Raw genomic sequence first — 26,668 nt, 5'->3', positions numbered from 1 at the left:
TTCTCTGCATTCGTGTCATGTCCCTGTGTGCTCATCCAGGCCACGTTGGAGCGCTCCGAGACAGACACCAGGCAGCGTCTGAATGCCCAGATAGAGAAGCAGGAGAGGGAGATAAGCCAGCTGCAGAAGAGACTGGAGCACGAGGTGGAGCAACGTCACCTGCTGAGCAGAAACCAAGATGTAAGTCCAACCAACAATCATCCCAAGTCCAACTACAACCCCCCCCTCTACTTGGATTCTATATTTACCTGGATTCTATTCCTCTTTCTCCTTTAATATAACACTTATACTGTTTTCCCCCAAGAGACTTGCTTCAAAAAGACAGAACTCAAAGCATTTGTTACATACATAAAATCAACCCTTCCTCGCCTTTCCCCATCCAGTTGCAGCTGATGGATGCCAAGAGGCAGCTGGAGACCCAGACGGCCCTGCTCCAGAAGACCAGGGATCAGCTTAGTGCTACCCAGCTGGAGGTGAGCTCTCTCAGGCTGCAGCAGGGCAGTGGAGAGGGTGGTCGTCTGTCCCTGAGCTCCCCGCCCACTCCCATGGGCATCAGAGGTAAGAGGATGTACAGAATCACATCAGGTTCACTGCCTTCTGAGACATCATAGAATGTTCTGGAACCACTCATAGAAGTTCTTGTAGCCTGAATGTTGGAATGGCTCGAATGTGGATAGTACTCAGTTGGCGTTTTCTTCAATACAGCCACTTACACAATTACTATTTTAAGAGTGTTTAAATCCCAGTTTGCTGTCCTGTCTTTAAATAGCCTCTGATATTTTTCAAATTTCCCAGCTAAATGTCAGACTTGCAGTCATGTCAGAAGCTAGCAGATTCATCACTTATCAACAACAGCTGCACATTCCAAATAAACATCACGTTTTGAAGTTAACTTTCCTTGCTTTGTCTAACACTGTCATGAATCTATGAAATAAGTAGGGATGCCCGATTTATATCGGTGAACATATCAGAATCGGACGATATTCGCTAAAAATGCCAACGTCGGTATCGGCCCGATGTCTAGTTTAACGCAGATGTGAAAAACTGATGTCAAAGCTGACGTGCATACCTATATAACGTAGGTACATGACGTTAATGGTGCCATGTAAAATTTTGCGCTACACGTGCAACACAGCATTCCCAACCTAGTCCACAATGTCTGCTGTGTGGATCGAGCAGTCAACAAGTCGAGCAGTCATTTGAAAGAGTAAGAACATTTCGGTGAGACAACTCAATGGCGAAATCCATTTAACGCCAAGGTAATGGAATTCATTGCCCTTGACAATCAACCGTTCTCTGTCGTGGGTAATGTTGGCTTTTGGGACAGTAATAGCTTCACTGCTATTAGCTTCACAACATACTATGGAATGCTGTTTGGGTCTTTTGCGTGTCAAAGATGCACGCAAATAACACTTTGATTTTCGTTTGACACGTCAAATAACAGTTCTATTATAGAATGTTGTGTGTTCTGAAATTGCACATGCAAGCCAAGCCCCACCACTACCATCAGTAGCACTGTCAAAGCTGTACAAAAAAGTCTGCGAACACCGGCTACGAACGATGTGTTTAGAATACCGCTTTGGTAATAAAGCATTATTTGTTTGACTGCTACTTCTGGGCTGGCTAGCTTTAGCTTGGTACCTAGCTAACACCAGTACAACCAGCCTGAAAAACAATGACCAGTTAAAACTGCAGTCATTTTCGTTATTCTTAGCAATGATTTAGGAATCCTTGTAAGTATTAGCTAGGTAGCCACTTGTTGTTCACCTATTGAAATTTAACTTCGGTTCATGAAAATAAATAGCTAGCCAGCTACTTAACCCTGTTGCCCAAAACTAACATTATAAGCAGCTTCATTTGGCTAGTGCGGCTCGACCAGACCAGGTTATGTGTTGTGAAGCTAGCCACAATAAGGATTAGGCACAATAGTGGAATTTGCTCTATACCTTCAAAATAAAAGTACCTCTTTGAAAGGGATGCAGAAGGTTACAATTGGTGGAATCATGCCATATTTAGACTAGGTAATGTTAAACAAGGTTGGAATGTGAAGCAATGGAATATCAGTCTGCTCGGTGACACCCAAAGAACACAACTGTGAAGAGTTGACGCAAATATGAGCATTGTAGCTCTTATCGCATGACTGTGAAGTCACCTCCCCAGTCAGCCTATTGTGTGTATTGACATTCATATTGCACTGTACAGCTTTACCTAAGGATTGGGGATCAATGAAAGGGGGTATCAGTCTACTCAATATCCAATATATTTTTTCCCAACGTCCTCCTCAGAGTTATCAGACTCCAAAACATCCACATAGTATTGTTTTTCCTCGGGAATAGTGTTGAATAGACAGGTTGACAATAAATGTGGCTCAATTTACAGTTGTTTCAGAGTCCCGCAATTATTGCTACGATGCTAATGTTCTTTGTGGGACTGAGACTGGTACCCCATGTCATTGATCCACAATCCATAGGTAAGGCTGTACAGTGAAATAAGTATGTATGTATATATATATATATTTACCTTAACTAGGCATGTCAGTTAAGAACAAATTCTTACTTTCAATGACGGCCTAGGAACAGTGGGTTAACTGCCTTGTTCAAGGGCAGAACTACAGATTTTTACCTTGTCAGCTCGGGGATTCGATCTTGCAACCTTTCGGTTACTAGTCCAACGCTCTAACCACTAGGCTACCTGCTGCCCCCAATGGAATTCTAAAGTATAATGCATCCGGTGTGATTTCAACAGATTTTTGTCAAATTGTCTTTTGTTGATTTTATATAACATTCCAACCTCGTTTAGCATGATCTATTCAATTATGGCATAATTCTACTATTTGTATTCATTTGCATCACTGTCAATGACATACTTTTATTTTGAAGGCTAACTGCAAAGTCCCCTGTTGTGGCCAATCCCTATTGTGGCTAGCTTCACATAGATGAGTCGGACCACCATTAGTCAAATAAGAACTGTCTTATAAATTAGGGTTATTGTAGATGACACCTAGCTATATAGTTAGCTAGCTAACGGATAGCTACTGAAACAGATTGTCGTTTTTGGGGAAGAACATTGTTTGCATCCATGAGCTAGCTAGCTTTTTTTTTTTATGACCAGCACTGTAGGTGCGCGAGACAACTTTACCAGCATCATAGCATACATATCGATGAATCGTTGTGACTTTTGAAATACGAGTGATTCTGTAACAACTACATAAAAATAATGAATGCGTTAAATTGTGACGTGTAGTCATATTCAGGTCCTGATTAGTCAACGAGCTCTTTTTTTGACATGCAAAGACCCAAACGGCGTTCCATACAAATCCTGGTTGACAATGAAACGACTGAACAACGAAACAACAAGTAAGTGAAAGAAATAGGTTTTGATTATGTTTTACTGGTAATGGGGACATCCGTACATGACAACAAAATTATGTTTTGGTCTGTGTGTGTAACCTTTTATTTAACTAGGCAAGTCAGTTAAGAACAAATTCTTATTTACAATGACGGCCTTCCCCGGTCAAACCCGGACGACGCTGGGCCAATTGTGCGCCATCTTATGGGCCTCCCAATCACGGTCAGATGTGATACAGCCTGGATTCGAACCAGGGACTGTAGTGACGCCTCTTGCACTGAGATGCAGTGCCTTGGACTGCTGCCTGTGTGTGTAAACTATTTAACTGTACTAGAATGATTTTAAAAGGCAGCTAAAATTAAATATCGCTTATCGGGTTTTTTGGCAAGGAAAGTATCGAGTATCGACCAAAAATGTAATTTTGATGCATCACTACAAATAAGTTGTGGGTCAGAGTGCAGTTGTTATTTAGTTTCATAGCAGAAACGTTTGTTAGCATGTTTACTTATTAACCTCTCTTGGGTATGTGGGACGTGACCGTCCCACCTGCGGGACACACTCCCAACAGCCAGTGAAATAGCAGGGCGGCAAATTCAAAACGACCAAAATCTCATAATTCAAATTTCTCAAACATACGACTATTTTACACCATTTTAAAGATGCACTTCTCCTTAATGCAACCACATTGTCCGATTTCAAAAAGGCTTTACAGCGAAAGCAAAACATTAGATTGTTAGGTCACCACCTAAACAAGAAAAGCCACACAGCCATTTTCCTAGCATGGAGAGGCGTCACAAAAAACAGAAATACAGCTGAAATTAAGCACTAACCTTTGACGATCTTCATCAGATGACACTCATAGGACATCATGTTACACAATACATGTATGTTTTGTTCAATCAAGTTCACATTTATATAAAAAAACAGCATTTTACATTGGCGCATGATGTTCAGAAAATGTTTGCCTCCCAAAACTTCCGGTGAATGTGCACATTAATTTACAGAAATACTCATCACAAACGTTGGCAAAATATATAATTATTTAAAGAATTATAGATATACTACTTCTTAATGCAACCGCTGTGTCAGATTTCAAAATAACTTTACGGAGAAAGCACATTGTTCAATATTCTGAGTACAGAACTCAGCCATCAATGCAAGCTATACAGTTACCCGCCAAGTTCTGGCATCAACAAAACTCTAAATTAGTGTGTTAAATCTTTCCTTACCTTTGCTGATCCTCAGCGGAATGCATTCGCTGGACTCCCACTTCCACAAGAAATGTTCATTTGTTCGATGAAGTCCATTTATGTCCAAATACCTCCCGTTTTGTTGGCGCGTCCAGAACACTATTCCAAAGGCACGAGGCGGGGGCGCAAATCAATAGACGAAAAGCTCAAAAGTTCCATTACCGTTTGTAGAAACATGTCAAACGATGTTTACAATCAATCCTTAGGGTGCTTTTAACATAAATACCTCACAGTCCACTGCTTGAACCAGCTGTTATTCCCTCAACATTCACCATAGAAGCCTCAAACAACTTTCTAAAGACTGTTGACATCTAGTGGAAGCCTTAGGAAGTGCAAAATGACCCCTAAGTCACTGTAGTTTGGAAAGGGAATTAATTTTTTTTAAACTACAGCCTCAGATTTTCATCTTCCTGGTTGGATTTTTCTCAGGTTTTTGCCTGCCATATGAGTTCTGTTATACTCACAGACATCATTCAAACAGTTTTAGAAACTTCAGAGTGTTTTCTATCCAAATCTACTAATAATATGCATATTCTAGTTTCTGGGCCCGAGTAGTAGGCAGTTTAATTTGGGTACGTTTTTCATCCGGCTGTGAAAATACTGCCCCCCCCCCCACCCAAGAGAGGTTAAAGCTTTGGGATGTGTCCTAGTTTTCCATGTAGCTACAGCTCAGTGTCTACAGCTATGCTTTCATTAGTTTGTCTTATGACATTTTATAGGAAATGTAGTAAAACAGGCTAAATAAAACCCTGAAACAGTCCTGGAGGGTGTGTTCTGGAGCATGCACCATTAGCGGCGTTATGGAGGTTTTATTAATCAAATCAAATTTATTTATATAGCCCTTCGTACATCAGCTGATATCTCAAAGTGCTGTACAGAAACCCAGCCTAAAACCCCAAACAGCAAGCAATGCATGTGAAAGAAGCACGGTGACTAGGAAAAACTCCCTAGAAAGGCCAAAAACCTAGGAAGAAACCTAGAGAGGAACCAGGCTATGAGGGGTGGCCAGTCCTCTTCTGGCTGTGCAGGGTGGATATTATAACAGAACATGGTCAAGATGTTAAAATGTTCATAAATGACCAGCATGGTCAAATAATAATAATCATAGTAGTTGTCGAGGGTGCAACAAGCACGTCCGGTGAACAGGTCAGGGTTCCATAGCCGCAGGCAGAACAGTTGAAACTGGAGCAGCAGCACGGCCAGGTGGACTGGGGACAGCAAGGAGTCATCATACCAGGTAGTCCTGAGGCATGGTCCTAGGGCTCAGGTCCTCCGAGAGAAAGACAGAAAGAGAGAATTAGAGAGAGCATATTTAAATTCACACAGGACACCGGATAAGACAAGGGAAATACTCCAGATGTAACAGACTGACCCTAGCCCCCCGACACATAAACTACTGCAGCATAAATACTGGAGGCTGAGACATATTAGGGTTCTCGTTCTATGCTGCCCATGCTAGCTGTGCTCTCAGTCTGTGGCACTTAACTCTTTCTCGCCTTACCTCTCCTCACCTCATCTTCTCATCTTTCCCCCTTACCTCTTAACTCCCCACCCCTCAAGGTCTCCAGGTTTCAGAAGGGGACTCTGAGGATCTGCATGGCCGCCTGAAGCAGGCAGAGACGCGGGCAGAGGAGCTGACAGAGCAGCTGAGGACAGCCACCTCCAGCATGGAGCTGTACAGAGCCATGGCACAGAGCTTAGAGGAGTCTCTGGACAAGGAGATGCAGGTCAGGACTCCACCCTGGCCCCTAAGTCCTTAGTAGGATACTACCCTGGCCCCTAAGCCCTTAGTAGGATACTCATGGATACCATTGTACTGTATGCTAGCGTACCAGTAGACTTCCAGTCATTGAGCTAATGCTTGTTAGTATTGGCTCAGGAAACTACCTTTAACTTCTTCATACTGTATGCAGCGATATAAAAATGACTAAATTAAAAAAAAAATCTAAAAAAACACCATGACCTTCCAACTTGAGTCCTCATGCCCTTATTCATCATAAACGGTACAGTCCTAAATCCCTCTGGCACTCTCTGTAGGTGACAGAGCAGGCTCGGTCTGCCATCGAGGAGCGTGTGAAGGAATCCCAGGAGCAGCACCGTCAGTTGGAGAAAAAGCTCCTGGAGGCAGAGAAGGAGAAGCAGGGCCTGCAGGAGGAGAAGATGAAAGCCCTGGCCTCCGTGGAGCAGCAGGTATGATGCAGAGAGGACCATTGCTAAACATCTATTCCCTTACAGTGCTTTAGTATGACTATTAAGGGAACATTTCCACACTATATAGCGCAAATGGTAGGTGATGCGTTTTGTATAATTTAACCACATCCAGTGCGCACATAGGTGCTGGGTTCACACAATGCAGGGGTCCCCATTGTTGCACACATTTAATTTCTAAATTCCTGCTTTCCTTATCCCTGTGTGTGTCAGGTGGCTGAGCTGAGGAGGAGTCTGAGCAGTGTTCAGGCGGACCACCAGGAGGCTCTACAGATGGCGGTGGTGGCAGCAGCCCAGGAACAGCAGGCCATGCTGGACAGCCAGGAGCAGGTGAGAGGGAGAAGTGGGCTGTGGCTAATTGGCCCTTGTTGCAGTGGTGTCCCAACTTTTCATATGGCATATCTCACAAAGCTATTTGCTACCTTGTTTTCCGCATGCTTGCTATAGAGCATTACCAAGCTTGATTGTCGCTAACCATGTAAACTGTGATACTGGTTCATACATCCATATCAACTACATTATATATTGCTTTCCAGCTAGAAGGTCAGCTAAAGCTTGTCTATAATGCTGGTCTTCTCCCCCCTCCCAGGCCAAGCTGGCGTCGGAGGCACAGGATAAGTATGAGCGTGAGATGATGCTCCACGCTGCAGACGTGGAGGCCCTCCAGGCAGCCAAGGCCCAGGCCCTGCAGGCAGCCACGCTCAGACAGCAGCTGGAGGAGAGGGCCCAGAGAGCCTCTGCTCAGCTGCTGGAGGCCAGAGTCTCCTGGGAGGAACAGGAGAGGATCCTCAAGGTATGTGTTTGCAGTTGATTGATTGCAGTCAAAGGAGATGCTTATATGATGAATAATAGATATGGTGGCAAATGGTTAGAAGTGTAGATGGTGATAGTGTAAAATATATTTTTATACTTGTTGGATGCTAGCTAGTGATTGTAAACTGCCACTCACTTTTGCAAGGGTTGTACAGTTTACATAGTTGGTGTACACCACAAGGCTGTAATGTGCATGAACTCTCTGTCAGGAGGAGATGTCTAAGGTGGTGTCTCGTTCTGAAGAGCTGCAGAGGCAGAACAGCCTCCTCCATGAACAGATTCAGACCATGAGCTGCAAGATGGCCACTACCCTGCAGCGCCAGGCCAACGAGAGCCCTCTGAACATCTCCCTCACAGAGGAAGGCAAGTCTCAGGACCAGGTCCTTGAGATACTCAGGTAATGCCCCCCCCCATTTAATATCCAATTTCACACAATCACTTCACTCCTACAACACCCTTTTTTCTCATCATCCTCTGTCCCCTCCCTGTCACACTGCAGGTTTGTGCGCCGAGAGAAGGAGATAGCGGAGTCTCGATTCGAGGTGGCCCAAGGAGAGAGTCTTCGCCATAGGCTGAGAGTGGAGCACCTGGAGAGAGAGCTGAGAGAACTACAGGAGAGCCTTAGTGCTGAGAGAGAGCGAATGCAGGTGAGCTGGACACTATGGACAGCCAATGATTTATGGCTTCATAGGGTAGTTTCCTGGACCCAGGTTAAGCCTTTTCCTAGACTAAAATGCCTGTTCAATGGAGAGTGGAAAAATAGATTTTGTTCATAAATGAAGAGGGTGAGGGAGAGCAGTTTAAGATGATAATATCTCAGTGCTGCTTATGATCTTTAACCCCTGACCCCAGGTGACCGCTAAGACCCTGGCTAAGCACGATGAGCTGATGAAGAAGACTGAGACCATGAGTGTCTTGATGGAGACCAACAAGATGCTGAGGGAGGAGAAGGAGAGAATGGAGCAGGAGCTCCAGCAGACACAGGCTAAAGTAAGACGACGGGTTTACTTTCTTGGTGTCAAGGCACCAACCTTAGGATTTTGTTATCATAACCAATCTTAAGTCATTTTTCTCTGGGAACCTGTGAATTTGTCCCTGTTTTTTTTTTGGGGGGGGGGCCTGTTTTAGGTAAGAGGCCAAATCTTTTTTGGGGGGGGGGGGATTGACATTTTCTTCATATCTCTCTCCCTGTCTGTCAGGTGCGTAAGCTGGAGTCGGACATAATGCCCATGCAGGAGTCCAACGCTGAACTGAGTGAGAAGAGCGGCATGCTGCAAGCAGAGAAGAGGATTCTGGAAGAGGACATCAAACGCTGGAAGGCCAGAACACAGGTTAGTGTTATTCCTTACACAATTTGTCCCAATCGTATGATAACATACCCATGAGATATTACTCAACGACAGAAAACAAATACCCCCACCCCAAATAAAACATTAAAAACATTCTCAAGTACGATTCCTTGTGACTCAGTTTGTCTAAGGCCCGAAAGCCTGTTTATTGACTTTGGATTTGAATCGTAATGTGTTCTGTTTAACTCCTGTGTGTCCCTATAGCACCTGGTGAGCCAGCAGAAGGACACAGACCCAGAGGAGTACAAGCGTCTCCACTCTGAGAAGGAGGCTCACCTCAAACGCATCCAGCAGCTCACTGAGGAGACGGGCAGACTCAAGGCTGATGTGGCCAGGTGAGAGTTAGCCTAGTCTGTAATACAAACAGAATATATAGCCTGGAATCCAAAACTTGAATACCGCTCAGTTTGACTTTTCTGTTATTACATGTTACCAACGACGGCAAGGAAGCTGAATTACAAAATAGGCTCCTCATTGAAAAGCACCATGCTACACAATGAAATGGCATGCAACGCAAGACATAAAAAGTGAGAATCTGCTGATTGTACTATAAAAAGTATTTTGGGATGTTTTATATTAACGTATGATCTCCCTGTAGGAGTGGCGGCTCGGTGACGTCCCTGCAGAGCCAGGTGCAGATGCTGCGTGAGGGTCTGGGGAAGGTGAGCTCTGAGAGGGATGCTCTGAAGAGGAGTGTGGAGGCCAAGAACCTGGACATCCAGGAGAAGTTCCGCACCATCACTCAGGTCAAGAAGATCGGACGCCGCTACAAGACACAGTATGAGGAGCTCAAGGTGGAGCACGACAAGGTCAGTTGGTGAAACACCTGGTACCTGTTCTGGTTTTGTACAGGGCAAAGTTTTAAAAAATGTATTGATTTGTAACTAAGCTGTTTCATGAAACCCAGCCTTGAATTCACTCAGACTCCCAAGATTCAAGAACAAGATTCATCTCAATTGTTTTCTCATGAATCTAATAATACCCTTACTCATGTTGCCACTGAATAACAAATGTGCTGGTCTAGGTGGGATCAAGTTGAACACTCAATGTCTAACCTGATGTCCTTGATTTAAATAGACATTCCCAGTGTGTGAATTCTGCCGTAATGAATTCAGTGTTGGACTGATCTCCTCTCCAGATGGTGTTGGAGGCAGCATCCACCCCAGCCCAGGAGCAGGAGGCCCAGCAGGCCTCAGCCCAGGAGCTCCAGGGTCTGAGGGACTCCCTGGGACAGGCTGAGACCCGGACCAAAGACCTGGAGGGACAGCTGGACAACCTCAAAAAGGTCAGAGCAGTGTTTCCCCTATACTTTTTTCCCAGGCAACAACCAGGATAACTTTCACAAATTGTAAATGCCTATTGGGCAGAGGGTTAAGAGAAACACTGGCTCAGAAAGGGTGGTAAAGGTACCTGGTTATATAAAACCATATTCCCAACACAAACCATGGTGTGTTCCTCTCAGGTGGTAGGTGAGCGTGAGGCAGAGGTGCGCGGGTCGCAGGAGCAGGCCTCCAGGCTGCAGACAGAGCTGACCAGGCTGAGACAGGAGCTGCAGGAGAAGGCCTCCCAGGAGGACACCCTCAGACAGCAGATGGCTGAGAAGGAGGAGAAGACCAGGAAGGCCTTTGTCGGGGCCAAGCAGAGGATCAACCAGCTTATGGGTAAGAGGCCAGGCCAGACAAACCTGACTGTGGCGCAAGCTTGAGTGTGGCTGAGGTTTGCATCGAGGTATACAGTTGCGGCCAAATATTTTGCCACCCTTGCACTTTTCTTAAATTATTCAATTTTTCTTCTAAAATAAGTTGAAATTAAAAACACTTTTGGTCTCCACACCTTGTTATTGGATCTTCAACATTGCATAACAAATTTTATATTTGGTCCATGCCAGTTGTTTTTATTTTTTAAGTAATTGGCACCCTGGAGCTAGTACTTGTTTGCAAAGATTACTGCAGGCAAGATTTGGGCAAGATTACTGCAGACAAATGAGCCTGCTGCACCTTTCCACTAGCAATTTGGCCCACTCTTCAGAAGCAAACTGCTATAATTCTTACATTTTTGAGAGGTGCCCTACATCAACTGTTGTTTTCTTTCAAAGATTTGTTTCGGTATTTCACTTACGGGATATGCCCCCAGCGTATTCGTCAGCAGCTTTTATTACACTACGCCAGCCATTATTGGCTGGATGTCGAGACGACATGTGCGTCTGGGAAGGGTGTTCCTCCTACCCTACAAAAAGTCCAACGCGGTATCTGAGTCATTCAAACACCACACAACATCAGAAAGCTTACCTTGACACGGCGACTGCGTTTTCCAGAATTAGCTAAACTGTTCAGACGTGAGCTTACAACTCGCTCACCGGGTGCTATTCTCAGGACTGAGCGGTAGTGACAATTTTCCTTCACCATAGTTAGAGGAAAATTATTTGAGGGAGGAACGGGTACAGCTGTGACACGGGTAACTCGTTCACGACCAAGTTAGCTGTATCCAAACAGTGACTAGTCGTTAGCAAGCTAGCCACCGGTAGCTAGCTTTGGTAGTTTTACTTCAACAAGAAAAGTTTACTAGCTACACCGAGCTAGCTATCTTTTCTGACCTGTTTCGGAAACGGTATCCGGCCATCACACAGAGTGCCGCCGTCAGAGAGAACTCACTAATCACTAGCTATCGGACTAGCCTACCGAGCTAGTTTTTTTCGGACAGCTAAAAACATAGTATCCAAGCTATGGCGGCAAAATAATCTCCCACCCCAAACGAGGAAAAGCTCCCGGCACGAATCTGCTCCTGTGGAAACAAGACATCGGCCAAAGACACCCACTCGGTGTGCTCCGCTTGCCTTGGGCTGCAACATTTCCAGGAAGCTTTAGCCTCCCCTGGCTCCTGTCTACACTGTGCCCTCTTCACTGTGAAGAGCCTCTGTCGCAGGCTAGCATGCCAAGCTAGCCGGAGTTAACAGGACCCTAACATGGGGGGCCGGTGTCCCCGATGGCTCACCAGAGGTGATGGATATCCCCACAGCAGTGATCTGTATTACCAAAGAGCTGTAACTTTGATATATTGGTCCACAGAACATTTCCCCCAGGATTTAGGCTAGTTTAGGTGGGTTTTTGAGAAGTTCAATCAGGCTTTCTTGTCTCCTTCAGCGGTGGGGCCTTCCTATGTTTACCAATGACCAAATTAAGAGTTCAAAGATAATAACCCCCTCCCTACAACCAAACATGGAGGTTTGATAATGCTGTGGGGTTGCTTTGCTGCTTATGGTACTGGGGACCTTGAACGTGTGCAAGACATGGAATCAGCAGAATATCAAGATGTGTTGGAGTGCAATGTTCAACCCAGTGTCCAAAAACAGGGTCTTTATCAAAGGTTGTGCGTAAAATCAAATAATATTTTATTGGTCGCATACATATATTTAGCAGATGATATTGCGGGTGTAGCAAAATGCTACAGTGCAGTAGTATCTAACAATACACAATCTAAAGAATGGAATTAAGAAATGTATATAAATATTAGAATGAGAAATGTCAGTGGCATTGACAAGAACACAGTATATTCAAATGAAATTAGAAAAACAGTATGTAAACATTATTCAAGTGACCAGTGTTCCATGTACATGGGGCAGCAGCCTCTAAGGTGCAGGGTTGAGTAACTGGGTGGTAGCCAGCTAGCGACCATGACTAAGGGCAGTGTACTAGGTGGAGGCCGGCTAGTGATGGCTGATGGAAGCTGTTTTTCAGTCTCTCGGTCCCAGCTTTGATGCACCTGTACTGACCTCGCCTTCTGGATGATAGCTGGGTGAACAGGCGTGGCTCGGGAGGTTTATGTCCTTGATGATCTATTTGGCCTTCCTGTGACATCGGATGATGTAGGTGTCTTGGAGGGCAGGCACTGTGCCCACGGTAATGTGTTTGGCAGACCACACTACACTCTGGAGAGCCCTGCGGTTGCAGGCGGTACAATTGCCGTACCAGGCGTTGATACAGTCCGACAAGATGCTCTCAATGGTGCATCTGTAATAGTTTGAGGGAGTCTCAGGGGCCAAGCTGAATTTCTTCAGCCTTCTGAGGTTGAAGATGCACAGTTGCTCCTTCACCACAAGGTCTGTGTGGGTGGACCATTTCAGATTATCAATGATGTGTACGCAGAGGAACTTGAAGCTTTTCACCTTCTCCGTTGTTGCCACGTCGATGTGGATGGGGGCGTGTTCTCTGCTCTCTCCTGAAGTCCACGATCAGCTCCTTTTGTTGAGGGAGAGGTTATTTTCCTGGCACCACTCTGCCAGGGCCCTCACCTCCTCCCTGTAGGCTGTCTTGTCATTGTTGGTGATCAGGCCTACTACTGTTTTCTGCAAACTTGATGATTGAGTTGGAGGCGTACATGGCCACGCAGTCATGGGTGAACAGGGAGTACAGGAGGGGGCTGAGCACGCACCCTTGTGGGGTCCATATTGAGGATCAGCGTAGTGGAGGTGTTGCCTACCTTCACCACCTGGGGGCGGCCCGTCAGGAAGTCCAGAACCCAGTTGCACAGGGCGGGGTTCAGACCCAGGGCCCCGAGCATAATGCTGAGCAATAGTCAATGAACAGCATTCTTGCATAGGTATTCCTCTTGTCCAGATGGGATTGTGCAGGTAGATGGCGATTGCATTGTCTGTGGATCTATTGGGGCAGTATGCAAATTGAAGTGGGTCTAGGGTTTCAGGTAAGGTGGAGATGATATGATCCTTAACTAGCCTCTCAAAGCACTTCATGATGACAGAAGTGCTATGTGGTGATAGTAATTTAGTTCAGTTACCTTTGCTTTCTTGGATACAGGAACAATGGTGGACATCTTGAAGCAAGTGGGGACAGCAGACTGGGATAAGGAGAGATTGAATATGTTTAAACACTCCAGCCATCTGGTCTACGCATGCTCTGAGGACGTGGCTTGGGATGCCGTCTCGGCCGGCAGTCTTGCGAGGGTTAACACGCTTAAATGTCTTACTGACGTTAGCCACAGAGAACAAGAGCCCACAGTCCTCAGGATTGAGCCGCGTCTGTGGCACTAATTCCCTGCCACATACGTTGTCTGAGCCATTGAATTGCGACTCCACGTTCTCTCTGTATTGACATTTTGCCTGTTTCTCATTGCCTTACGGAGGGCAAAACTGCACTGTTTGTATTCAACCATATTCCCAGTCACCTTGCCGTGGTTAAATGCGGTGGTTCGCACTTTCAGTTTTGCGCGAATGCTGCCATCTATGCACGGCTTTTGGTTTGGCTAGGTTTTAATAGTCGCAGTTCCTGATAAACTCAGACACCATGTCAGTGTTATTCTCTGAAGCTACCCGTAACATATCCCAGCCCGCGTGATCAAAACAATCTTGAAGTATGTATTCCGATTGGTCGGACCAGTGTTGAATAGACCTTAGCACGGGTACTTCCTGTTTGGAGTTTCTGCCTGTAGGTAGGGAGGAGTAGAATGGAGGTGTGATCTGATTTGCCGAAGGGAGGCAAGAGAGGGACTTGTAGCCATCCCGGGAAGGGAGACTAACAATGGTCAAGAGTTTTTGAAGGGTGAGTACTAGAGGCAATTTGTTGATAGAACTTTGGTAGCGTTTTCCTCAAATTTGCTTTATTAAAGTCCCCAGCTACAAGAAATGCTCCCTCAGGACATGTGGTTTCCAGTTTTCACAAAATCCAGTGTAGTTCCTTAAGGGCCGTTGTGGTATCGGCTTGTGGGGGAATATACACGGCTGTGACTATAACCAAAGAGAATTCTCTTGGGAGGTAATACGGTCGGCATTTGATTGTGAAGGTCATCCTGCAGGACAACAACCCCAACCATGCATCCAAAAGCACCCAGGAATGGTTCAAGAAGAAGCACTGGAGTGGACAGGGAAGAGTCCAGCTATTAGGAACCCCTCAAACATTCAAGAATTAGAGCAGTTGCTGCTGAAGAGTGGGCCAAATTACCAGTAGAATGGTGCAGCAAGGTTATTGCAGGCTACAAGAAGCATTTTTAAACCGTTATCTTGGCCAAAGGCTGTGCAGCCAAGTACTAGCTCTATGGTGCCAATAATTTTGTCCATGCCATTTTGTCTTTATTTTCTAAATAAACAAATATGAACTTAAGTTTTACAAAAAGGTATTTGGTTCTGCTGTATTAAGTCCAATAAGGTGTGGAGACCAATTTTATTTTAAATTTCACCATATTTGAGGAGAAATGGAGAATTATTTTAAGGTGCAATATTCAGAAATCGCCATTTCAAATCAAATTGTGTTTGTTAAATGCACCGAATACAACAGGTGTAGAACTTACGAGCCCTTCACCAATGCAGAGATTTACTAATTTTTTTTTACATTTTCCAAATAAACTAAAGGAAAAATAGTAACACAATAAAAATAACAATACAGAGGATATATACAAGGGTACCGGTATCGAATAGTTTACCTAATTTCAGTTTGACAAAACAAGCAATGTATAGTGTAGAGAATTATTTTCGCATCTAAACTGCTGTGAAATATCACCTTTTTCTCGTTTTTTAAATCTGGTGTACAAAACTGGAAGTGTAACTTAAGAACAAGAAGCATAGAAATAGTGTGCACTCACATTTCTGTGAATTTGGTCGGGTCACACAAAAAGTTACATATTGCAGCTTTAAGAAAAGTGCAAGGGTGCAAATATATTTGTCCGCAACGGTATGTGAATGCTGATCTCTGATATTTTTTGTCTTGTCATGAAATGTTTGCAAAAAAAAGGGGGACCTTTTGACCCTATCCCATCCTCCTCCCCAGGCTCTAAGGACCAGCTGCAGAAGGAAAATGAGGAGCTGAAGCAGCAGAGGGAGGAGCTGGAGGTCAGAGTCAGTGCTCTGAAGTCCCAATACGAGGGCCGTCTGAGCCGCCAGGAGAGGGAGCTGCGGGACCTGAGGGAGCAGCAGGAGAGACACGGAGAGCAGAGGGATGAGCCTCCTGAACAGGGTCCCAGCAAGGTGAGAGATGGAGGGGTTAATGGAGGCATAGACTTCAATAGAGCACTTGTGCTTTCTACCTGACTAGCCTGAATTGCTATAAAAATTTCCTCTCCTACCTATAGGCTCAGGAACAGCAGAGGCCCACAGAGCAGCGAGGACCGCTGAAGACCACCCCAGCTGCAGACCGGGGCAGGTAAAGTATTCGCACACTCTCTCCCGCAAACACACTCACTACACTTGGATAACTTGTGCAATGACGTTTTCATCTGTATTTCCTCTTCCCCATAGTGCCAGTACCTCTGAGCCACCTACTGCCAACATCAAGCCCACCCCTCTGGGAGCCCAAGGCCCCAGCAAGCCCCCTGCCATCCCCGGGAACAAGTCCACCCCCCGGGCAAGCATCAGGCCTATGATCACCCCGCCACCGTGCCCACCCCCACCCCTACTGCCACCGTCATGCCCACCACACAGGTGGAGAACCAGGAAGGTGAGTTCTGTGGAACCAATATCACTGTTGGTGTTAAAGCATTAATATTTGAGTATTGGTCATTTTTAAAGCGCAGGATGGCTGTCTGTGAAGTGTTTTGGTAGTTGAAGTGCACTTTATTACTTGAATCAGATGAGATCATGAGGGGGAGAACGAGCACATTTCAGACGGAAGGATAGAGAATCAGACCGTAGACATGGTATTTCCATCTCTGAACCGTATTGACCCTGTCACCTGTGACCCCTCCAGCCATGCAGTCATCCGAGGGCCCGCCTGAGCATGTGACTGTCTACGGCAGTGCCAGCGGTTCAGTACGGTCAACCAGCCCCAACGTTCAGACCACCAACCCAATGCTGGTGGTCCAGCAGACCCAGACCCAGACCACAGCCTTCGTCCAACCAACACAGCAACAGAGCCTGTCCCACACTGAACCAGCCAATCAGGAGCAGCCCCCGGCCCCAGTCATGGAAGCGGCACCCAGTTCGCAAATGGAGAGGCCGTCGACGTCCACAGCTGTGTTTGGGACCGGTGAGCGTCTCAATTAAATCTATCCAGGAGTTTCTATAGATTTGGGGTATAGTAGTGTTGTCTAGCTAAGCTTAAGGGTTGACAATGAGTGAAGTTCTCACTGCGTTACCACTGGTCCTCTAATATTGAAGGAACCGCATATCTACCAAGTTAAGCTAGAATTGTGTATTTTTCAATTCTCCAGTTTCAGCCACCCCAGGAACATCCTCCATGTCCAAGAGACCTCGTGAGGAGGAGCAGGACAGCTCTATGGTGACTGACACAGACACCCCCCAGGAGGACCCCTCTGAACCCCCCATCCCCAAGAAGCTACGCATCATCCAGAGAGTCGACCCAGAGGAGCCAGAGGCCCAGGAGGAGGTGCTGGCTGAGGGCAATGCAGAGGGACTGGTGCATGGAGAGAGCCAGGAAGCCCCAGAGACCAGCCAGGTATGTGTGTACTACCCATCCTCTCGAGAGGCTGATATGGTCTTTCAGTCTGGTTTGTGTGTCTAATCGTGTGTGTGTGTGTGTGTGTGGTGTCAGCAAGTGGTGGAGGAGTACCCAGTACTAGAGGAGGCTGAAGAGGAGGGTACAGCGTCTCAGTCTGTCCCTGTAGAGCTGCTCCTGTCCGAGACTGCATTCATCTCATTTTCATACGATGCCAACGAAGAACCCCCCCAGCACGATGTCATCGTCATAGTGACCGACTCTGAGAGCGAGGACGAGCAGCAGGAGGAGGTGGAGGATGATGAGGAAGAGGAACCGGTATGGACTGAGGGAATCAACTGTTGTCGATTTGAAATATTTTAGTTGCTAGACACTTTAATTGATCCTTCGCTAAGCCTTGGTTACTGTTACAACATTTTCACGAGAAGCCCAATTCCCCCTTCTAACCACTTGCGAAATCCCCTCACAATGATCTCATAGTGTATTTTTTTAATACACAATGAAATTAAACTGACTACCCCTTGCTAATCAGGAGACTCTCGGGTATGTCGTGGTGGATTGTCATTACAATTGCTTCACAGGAACCTGGTAAAATGAAGGTTGTGTTGCTAGCCACTGGATGGCTCTGAATGCACTGTCAGCATGCAGTCAGTTGCTATCTAGCACTCTCAAATCGTATCCAGATGTCGACAGCAGATGAGATTTCTATTCATAGCATGGATAACTTAGCTAGCTAACATGCATTTAGAAAAAAACCTAGTTATATTAACTGGCTACTAATCTAGCTAGCGTTAGCAATGTTGAGTGGTCAATAGAGTGAAGGGTACTTAACCAGCTGAGCTAGCAAACAATGTAACAGAAGTATAATTTTGTATTCTAAAAATACTCCAACAGGCTCTGCATTTCTGGAATCACAGTAGCAAGTACCCCTGGTGTACTGTTAAATTATTTAGCCATTTAAACAATTTGTTTTTGGATGAAAACTCCGTTTTTGTTATGCCCTCAATGGCTTTCATGCATTTCAAATGTGAGCTTGCCTGAGGTGTTTGCTATCTATTGAAGCGCTGTGATTGGTTGCCCAACATTTGACGGCGGGGCTTAGCGAATGGTCAATTGAACTCCCTCAAATCCTAGCAAAAATCTTGCCTAAAACGATCTGAGAGTATATGGCACTTAGAAATCTGTGGAACTCTATTTGAAGGGATGAAAATGTGAGTATGGGCTGCATATCAAATGTTAAATTCAACTGACTGTTGAGTGAGACCTTTTACATCCTCTCTTTAGGACTATGATGAAGAGGAGGAGGAGGACGACGAGGAGGAGGATGAAGATGATGGAGGGATGGGGGATGAAGGAGAGGAGAGCAATGAAGGGAGCGGAGATGGCAATGAGGCATATGAAGGCGACGACACAGAGGTATGTCATGACGTTGGCCTCTTTTTGTACAGGGAGGACAGTTGACCCCCTCCCCTTTGTACCATTTCCCAACCTACCTTCCACCCACCCAGTCCCTGTGTGTAAAGGGTTGTAAAAACTCTAAAATTCCAGTAGAGTCTCTGGCCACATGGCCCATAGAGAGATACAGGAAATTCTTCCAACTCATAGAATTGGAGAGCCAAGCGACATTTTGTGTTCTGGAGAAGGTATGGAAGATTGGTGAAGAATCCAGCTACGAACTGATCCGCTTGGTACAATTTTGTGATACTCAGAAGAGACAATATAGCCATATTACCATAAAACTGTTTATATAATAGACTCAGCTTGAGACTTGCATCATAATGGTTGTATGGAATGTATTAATAAGGATAAAGCTTTTATAATACATTGAGATGCGATGTACTGATGTAATGTGATAGATTTGGTTACAGAAATACAATTCTAACTCAGTCATAGGCACGCCCCCAGGGACCCATACAGGACCAGGCGTCATTTGACAAGCCTGTTCTATGGGCACTATAAAACACCCCCTGATTTACATTTCTTCAGACCAGGCCTCGACTCCATGGCCAATAGGTTTGACCATCCAAGTACTCTACTGAAAGTGAACTATACCACGTGGTTAACTTTTAGACTATTGATACCGACAGAATAAGAACAAGTCTTTGATATTAATTATTAGTCTGCAGCTAAGTAAATTATATCATTGAACGCGAAGACCAACGAAACAACCATTCTATGACGACATTAATGAATGTCGCTCTGAAAGATCCATTCTAACCGAGAGAGAGAGAGAGAGAACACAGAAAGAACTCTCCAACAGAACGACTCTTCAACAAAGAACGACGACACGAGCGTAAATATATATTGATTGCAATTGTTCCCGAATGAGCGAGCCTTCAATTGTTAATATTAATGAACTCTGTGTACCTTCTCAGCTGACCGTTTATGACCCATTGTCTAACAGACCAGCCATGCCTGTTAGCCATCAGCGCACATTACTATACCAATCCTTTGTGACGATAATTACTGTTTGTATGTTTTCTGTTAATTACTTAGTGTAGTAAATAAATGATTTTAAGACAATTGATGTATGGATGATTTTAGTAAAGGCTGGGTTTGTGCAGATACAACAATTTATGACGTTTGGAATGAGACTGGACTAAAGGTAAAATACACCATTTAAACCAGAAGATAATCGGCCTATACTATAATAGAATAGAATATTATAGTACAGGAAAGTTATATTAGGAAAATTATAGCTTTGTAATCTGAATATTCTCCTTGGTGCCCCTATCTCCTAGTTAATTACAATTAAACGATTAATCAGTTTAATCGCGTGATAATAATTACAGGGAGCTAATTGATAAACATAGCTTCAGTTTAATGGTACCCCCAAAGACACGACAGGTAAGATCCACACACACATACACACGCGGTTACAAACTTAACGATGTCATTTCCAGCATGTGTTTTGTAATTCCACTCTCTCTCATTTCCTGTCTTGCACCCACTCCCTAATTCTTTCCAACTGTCACGTCTCTCGGATGTTACAGCCAGGCAATGTTGTAACCAAAGTTGTGTGCACGTTTTTCTGTGTGAGGAATTGGTGCCTCACCAGTGCTCTTGCTACACTCTGCTACCTCATGTCTGTGTTGTGATCTAGAGTGACGGTATGTGTGGGAACTGAAGGTCGTCCTGGAGGGTTGGCAGGGGAGAAGGGTGGGTGGGGGCTTTGTGGTCAGGGTGCGGGTGCAGAAGAAAGCGGGGCACACCCTCTTCGTCTAGCTAGCTGTAAAGTTACAAGACCTCTAAGGGAATGCCTGTACAAGGGAAATTAATCATGATCAGCATGTGCGGCTTACCACAACACTGCAGGGCAGTAGATATTACAGGATGTTTCCCCACGCACTATCTCCTTTCCTCGTCTTCTCTCTCTCCCACTGTGTGTCTCCCTCCCTCCCAGGGTCCTGATGGGACGGACCCAGGCACGGAGACGGAGGAGAGTCTAGGAGCATCTGACTCTACCCAGCGCCCGGCTGACTCCCAGACACAGAGCTGTAAGACGATGGAAACTATGTCACACACTTGTCTCCACAGTCAGACATCTGCCACTTTTATGTTGGTGTCTGTCTGGATTGAAAGATACATTTTAGTCACTCTGTTGGTAGATTAACCAAGCCAGTAGATTCAACATGTCGGAAACTGATACATGAGCCTATTTCACAATATTATTGGTGTATCTGTTAGTTCAACAGACAATGATGTAACAAGGAAAGGTGACGCGAACTGTGTCTGTCTGTCTGGAGAGATTACGTTTGTGTTGTGATTTTGACGTAGGAACAATGTCAAACTAAACCACAGTGTCGACTCATGTTCTGTCAGTCGAGGGCAGCAGCAGTATGGAAGCCTTCTCAAGTGACCCAACCAGCTCTGCTCCCAGAATGCACCAGTCTCCACGGAGAGCACCCCACCCGCTGCCCCCCCGCCTCAACATCACCCAGGAACGGGGACCCCCCGCTCAGGTACAGGTTTGTGCTTATGACTCAATATAGCCAGTTACACTGTGTGTGTCTGTGCGTAAGACAATTGTATTGCTGTTTTTGTGGTATGGTTACATCTGTGTAGTACCGAGTTCTGTGTGTGTGCCTTACAGCGCCCCATGCGTCGCCAGTCGGTAGGCAGAGTCCCTCAGCTCACCCCTGGGATGGCCAGCGGCGGAGTAAGTCACAATATTGGAGTAAGTCGCAATATGGGAACAGGTAGCACATAGACTTCCAGGCATTGCACTAACACTAGTTAGCAATGGCTCGTGAAAACTTCCTTTAAACTGCCCCTTAGACATATAAAATGGTATACATGAGTTTATCTGGTTAAGTAGAACATTTTGCGCTATCCCTTTTAAACTGCAACTCATGTGTTCTGTTGTCAGTGTTTTGTATAATATAGATCCCGGATGATATTTTATTATCGGCCGATGTTGGCCTTTTAGCGCTATATCGGTCAGGCTCTAGTATAATATTCTTTCCTCCCTCTGCCTTCCTACAGCAGCACTTCTTTGACGATGACAGGATGGTTCCCAGTACTCCTACTCTGGTGGCGCCACACCGCTCTGACAGCTTTGCAGAAGCTATCCAGTGAGAAACACGCACATCAGCAGCTAAACACCACTAGTAAAGTCCCCATAGGAACCCCATAGTACTTCTAACCTCTTCTCGCTCTCTATGGTCCAGTTCTCCCCAGGTGGCTGGTGTACCCCGGTTCAGGTTCGGCACCCCAGAGGACCTGATGCCCCAGACCACCTCCCACTCTGACCTGGGACATCTGGCATCACAAGGAGGTACTGGACTGTACACAGGCACACCTCATCCCTTTTCTATTTCTCCATACCCTACCATTGAGACACCCCCACTCTCTCTGTCCTCATACACACCACTGAGATCAACATGTTAGTTATATGCTCCTCTCACTGTTTTTCTCATTCCTTTTTAGAGACATTTGATTAGGAGAGATCTTACTTTTGCCATGTCCATCTCTCTTTGGTGAAGTCAAGTGTGTGTGTGTATGTTGTAGGTCTTGGGATGTATGATAGTCCTCTGTTCCTGCCTGGTCATGAGGATGGGTCTGGGGGCCTCAGCGTTCCCACCACACCCCTGCAGGTGGCTTCCCCAGGTACAGTACACACACACTAGGGTGACCACATGTCCCTGGATTGTGTGGGACAGTACTGCATTTTTGCCCTTCAACCAAACAGCCATGTCCTGATTTATTTTTTTTATTGTATTTTAACAGAACATAAATAACGAAAAGCAGAACATGCAATAATCCCGACCCTCACCCATGATTGGAGGACCTCGTACATTGACAAATATACTGTGTAAATGTCTTTATTCCGCCCTTCAGATAGCCACAGATAAACCCATGTTTCCCAATAAATCATAATTCTACCATTTCCTCTTGCAATGCATCCCTCCATTCTCCAATGGTGTCACTATAGGGACTTGATCCTCCCCATCTGCAACATTTCTGCTGAAATTGCCCCCCCACCCCGGTTTAAAAAAAAATAAAAATGACCCAAGTGCACAATGTTTCCTGTTGACTGACTGACTGACTGACTGGTCCTTAAAGTCCCCCAGCAATACAGTTTGCAGGTCCAACCACACCCAGATATTATGTCATAATAAGCATTCCTGGACCTGACTACAAAAACAAGCCACCGATGGACAGTACCAAAAGAGATGCTCTGTTGACTCTGTTTCCGCATGGCAGTCTGCACCGGTCTGACAGTTGAATACCCCATATACTGAGCATTGTTTTTGTAGTGAGAATTTTAGATAATAGCTTTAATTGAAAAGAACGAATGGATTCATCAATTGTATATCAGTTCATAAACCCGACGGTATTGGGACATCGGAAGTCTGTTCCCAACTGTCTTGAATTTTATGCGGCATAGTTGTCAACCCTCTTGACTGTTAGTGAAACTGATACATTTTACGGTTTATATTAGTAATTGTAAGCCATTTATGATTTTTATTTTATTGGTGGATGACAAACTCATTCATTTCCTTCTCTTAAGTAATTTCCTTTTCCATTTTTGTGGCAGAGCTGCAATGAGTTGGTTATTTTGTATTGAGCATACAGTACATCTCCTACAACTGGATTAAGTGGTTGTATGACACAATTCTTCCGTCATTGTTTACAATGTCCTGTATTTAATCAACAAATTCAAACTGCACTAATTTAGAAGAAAAAAAAGTTGATTTGTCAAGTGTTTGTCACATTCCAACCTGTCTCTTGTGGTCACGTTGCGCTTATGAATATATATACACTACTGTTCAAAAGTTTGGGGTCACTTAGAAATGTCCTTTTTTTTGTCCATTTTAAAATAACATAAAATTTATCAGAAATACAGTGTAGAAATTGTTAATGTTATAAATGACGATTGTAGCTGGAAACTGCAGAATCTTTATGGAATATCTACATAGGTTTACAGAGGCCCATTATCAGCAACCATCACTCCTGTGTTCCAATAGCATGTTGTGTTAGCCTTTTAAAATGAATAACTTGGATTTGCTCATTGATCATTAGAAAACCCTTTTGCAATTATGTTAGCACATCTGAAAACGGTTGTGCTGATTTAAAGAAGCAATAAAACACGGCTTCTTTAGACTAGTTGAGTATCTGGAGCATCAGCATTTGTGGGTTCGATTACAGGCTCAAAATGGCCAGAAACAAAGCACTTTCTAATGCTACTCGTCAGTCTGTTCTTGTTCTGAGAAATGAAGGCTATTCCATGCGAGAAATTGCAAAGAAACTGAAGAGCTCGTACAACGCTGTGTACTACTCCCTTCACAGAACAGCGCAAACTGGCTCTAACCAGAATAGAAAGGGGAGTGGGAGGCCCGGTGCACAACTGAGCAAGAGGACAAGTACATTAGTGTCTAGTTTGAGAAACAGACGCCTCACAAGTCCTGAACTGGCAGCTTCGTTAAATAGTACACGCAAAATGCTAGTCTCAACTTCAACAGTGAAGAGGCAACTCCGGGATGCTTTTCTTAAAGTGCAGTCGCAAAAATCATCAAGCGTTATGATGAAACTGGCATTCACGAGGACCGCCACAGGAAATGAAGGCCCAGAGTTACCTCTGCTGAAGAGGATAAGTTCATTAGAGTTAACTGCCCCTCAGATTGCAGCCCAAATAAATGTTTCACAGTGTTCAAGTAACACACATCTCAACATAAACTCTGGATAAGCGTCTGCTAATTCTCTCCCCCTCCCTCCAGTGTCCATATTTGCAGAGGTCCCGCCATCTGAGGGCACGGCACACGCCTCTCAGTCTGTTCCCATGGTAACCACCTCAACCCCAGGCTTGGTGGTGGCTGAAGGACCAAGTCCTGGGGACGAGAGGGATGATGTCTTCATGGCGCCTGGGGGAGACCTGTGAGACCACCTTGTTTACTCTATGAAATGTATCAAAAGTAAAGCTTCAAATTGTATAGCTGACTGAACTTGAACCCCAACAGTAATAATAGTGTGATCCTCCATACTGAATGACCTGTGTGTGTTGTGTACGTGTCCAGTGTGGAGGTGTCTCTGGAACCTGTAATTTCTCGGACGGGGGAGATGGAGGAAGCTGCCCAGGTCTCAGACGACTGCGGCCTGCCTTCTACCAGCCAAGAACTCTCCTCCAGCTCTGCAGGTACTGACCCCAACTCTCTACAGTACCAGACCCGCCAACATGCACACATTTTGCGTACCAACTACGCAATTCTCTGTCCATGTATGCAGGTACGAGATCCGAGTTAAAAGTAAGCAGAAATTAATAGGGCCTGTTTTTATTTTTTATTTTTTTTACTTTTATATACATTTGAATCAAAAATAAATCCACTGAGTAAATCTGAAGTGCCAGCAGTTTACTCGCGTTTGCTAGTGAAAGAAATTAAATGCAAATACGAAAAATAACTGGTCGCATTTGTGCGAGTGTGATATACGTTTAATTCGGCGTCCCGTTAGTTGTATTTTCCACGTAAAATTACGAGGATCATGCAACCTGATTAAATGTAATTATGATCCACGTCACAAAAATCATTACAAAAGAATATAAAAAAATACATCTTAACATCTTGTCCTTAAATGGAGTCGGGAGTTTAGAACACTGCGCAATGAAAAATGGACGAGTGTCCGCTATTTGCTATAGAGGCAATGCTTCTAAAATGCCTTTGCCCTAGAGTTGATATTTTATCAATTTTGAAAATCTGAAATTATGTATGCGCTGCAAAGAAATGCAATAGGCTGAAACAGAGGACTCTTCTAGCGAACAGCGTTCAGATTCCCTTTGTGGTAGCCTACTGAACAGCGTTCAGATTCCCTTTGTGGTAGCCTACTGAACAGAGTTCAGATTCCCTTTGTGGTAGCCTACTTAAGCTTTGTGTAGCCAGTTTGCGGTCTGTGTCGATGCAATCATTTTTCTTTCAAAATGATTTAGCTTTCAGTGTTGATTAGGAACCGTGTCTAAAAAGTCAATACTTGTGAGCTGGCCTTAGTGATTGGCCCTGTTTGAGAGGTGACAAGCATTCCTCTACTATAGAGACTAAACTTGGGGGCATGTGCTAAGAAAAACCTTATAGATAATTATCTTCATTCTACACTGTACATGTAATCTCCAAGAATAAAGGCCCTTTGTGTTCTTTCTAATTACATCTTGTTAGTGACTTTTACCATGTATAAATGGAATGCTGTCAGAAATTATTCCATCCTTTTTATAGACTTGATTTGGTACATTTCTATAATTGCGATCAGGCTCAAACAGTGCGCAAGTTGAATCTCCAATTTGCCGTGCGCGTCTGGTACTCTAAAAAGTTGGGCAGGGTTGACAGGTCTGCAGTACTCTAACCTATGGACCCCTTATCTACTAGCTAACCCTCAATACCTCAGCGTGCCCTACCCTAGCCAAGAGGCCAACTCTATACCCTTACCAATACACCTCCATTCATACTGGTTGTTGGAATTGTGTTTTGTCTACATTCTAGTAGTGAGATTCCGCTCAAATTTGAGTATTAATACTGGTTTTATAGGAGCTTGGCTCTGACCTCCTTGGAATGTTTAATTAAATGGTCCATTGTCTCTGACTAGTAGGCCATATTGCTTTCTCAGTTTTGGCTGTAGTAGCACCCAGTGTTAGAATGAGCCGTGTATAACTGCTCCCTTTGTCTCTCTGCCTTAGACACTAGTAAGACTCAGCCCAAACCCTCTAGACCAGGACACAGCCGGCAGCTCCAACGCTGGACAGAGAACCGCATGAGGAGAGGTGAGAGAACAGACATTTATACTGTACACAGCTCTTAATACAACCAAGTCGAGATTCATT

General features: G+C 44.8%; 1 protein-coding gene across 1 annotated transcript in view; it reads left to right on the top strand.

The window, feature by feature from the left end:
- The window catches only part of LOC106560285 (nucleoprotein TPR), a 38,016-nt gene that overhangs the window by 10,818 nt on the left and 530 nt on the right, over positions 1–26,668 (top strand). The window contains 31 exon segments of the mRNA XM_045687692.1: positions 40–180; positions 384–558; positions 6,159–6,325; positions 6,636–6,788; positions 7,020–7,136; positions 7,396–7,599; positions 7,829–8,016; positions 8,119–8,266; positions 8,472–8,609; positions 8,819–8,950; positions 9,173–9,303; positions 9,567–9,777; positions 10,107–10,253; positions 10,431–10,629; positions 15,742–15,938; positions 16,043–16,113; positions 16,209–16,345; positions 16,348–16,407; positions 16,657–16,935; positions 17,120–17,364; positions 17,461–17,682; positions 18,649–18,780; positions 20,768–20,861; positions 21,187–21,326; positions 21,458–21,523; positions 21,850–21,938; positions 22,035–22,141; positions 22,375–22,473; positions 24,585–24,741; positions 24,882–25,000; positions 26,525–26,608. Of these exon segments, the coding sequence (XP_045543648.1) occupies positions 40–180; positions 384–558; positions 6,159–6,325; positions 6,636–6,788; positions 7,020–7,136; positions 7,396–7,599; positions 7,829–8,016; positions 8,119–8,266; positions 8,472–8,609; positions 8,819–8,950; positions 9,173–9,303; positions 9,567–9,777; positions 10,107–10,253; positions 10,431–10,629; positions 15,742–15,938; positions 16,043–16,113; positions 16,209–16,345; positions 16,348–16,407; positions 16,657–16,935; positions 17,120–17,364; positions 17,461–17,682; positions 18,649–18,780; positions 20,768–20,861; positions 21,187–21,326; positions 21,458–21,523; positions 21,850–21,938; positions 22,035–22,141; positions 22,375–22,473; positions 24,585–24,741; positions 24,882–25,000; positions 26,525–26,608 (4,549 nt within the window).

The sequence above is a fragment of the Salmo salar genome, chromosome ssa10 (assembly GCF_905237065.1).
Source record: "Salmo salar chromosome ssa10, Ssal_v3.1, whole genome shotgun sequence".
Classification (NCBI taxonomy): Eukaryota; Metazoa; Chordata; class Actinopteri; order Salmoniformes; family Salmonidae; genus Salmo; species Salmo salar.
The sequence above is the reverse complement of the archived record's forward strand: the minus strand, read 5'-3'. Positions and strand labels throughout refer to the sequence as shown.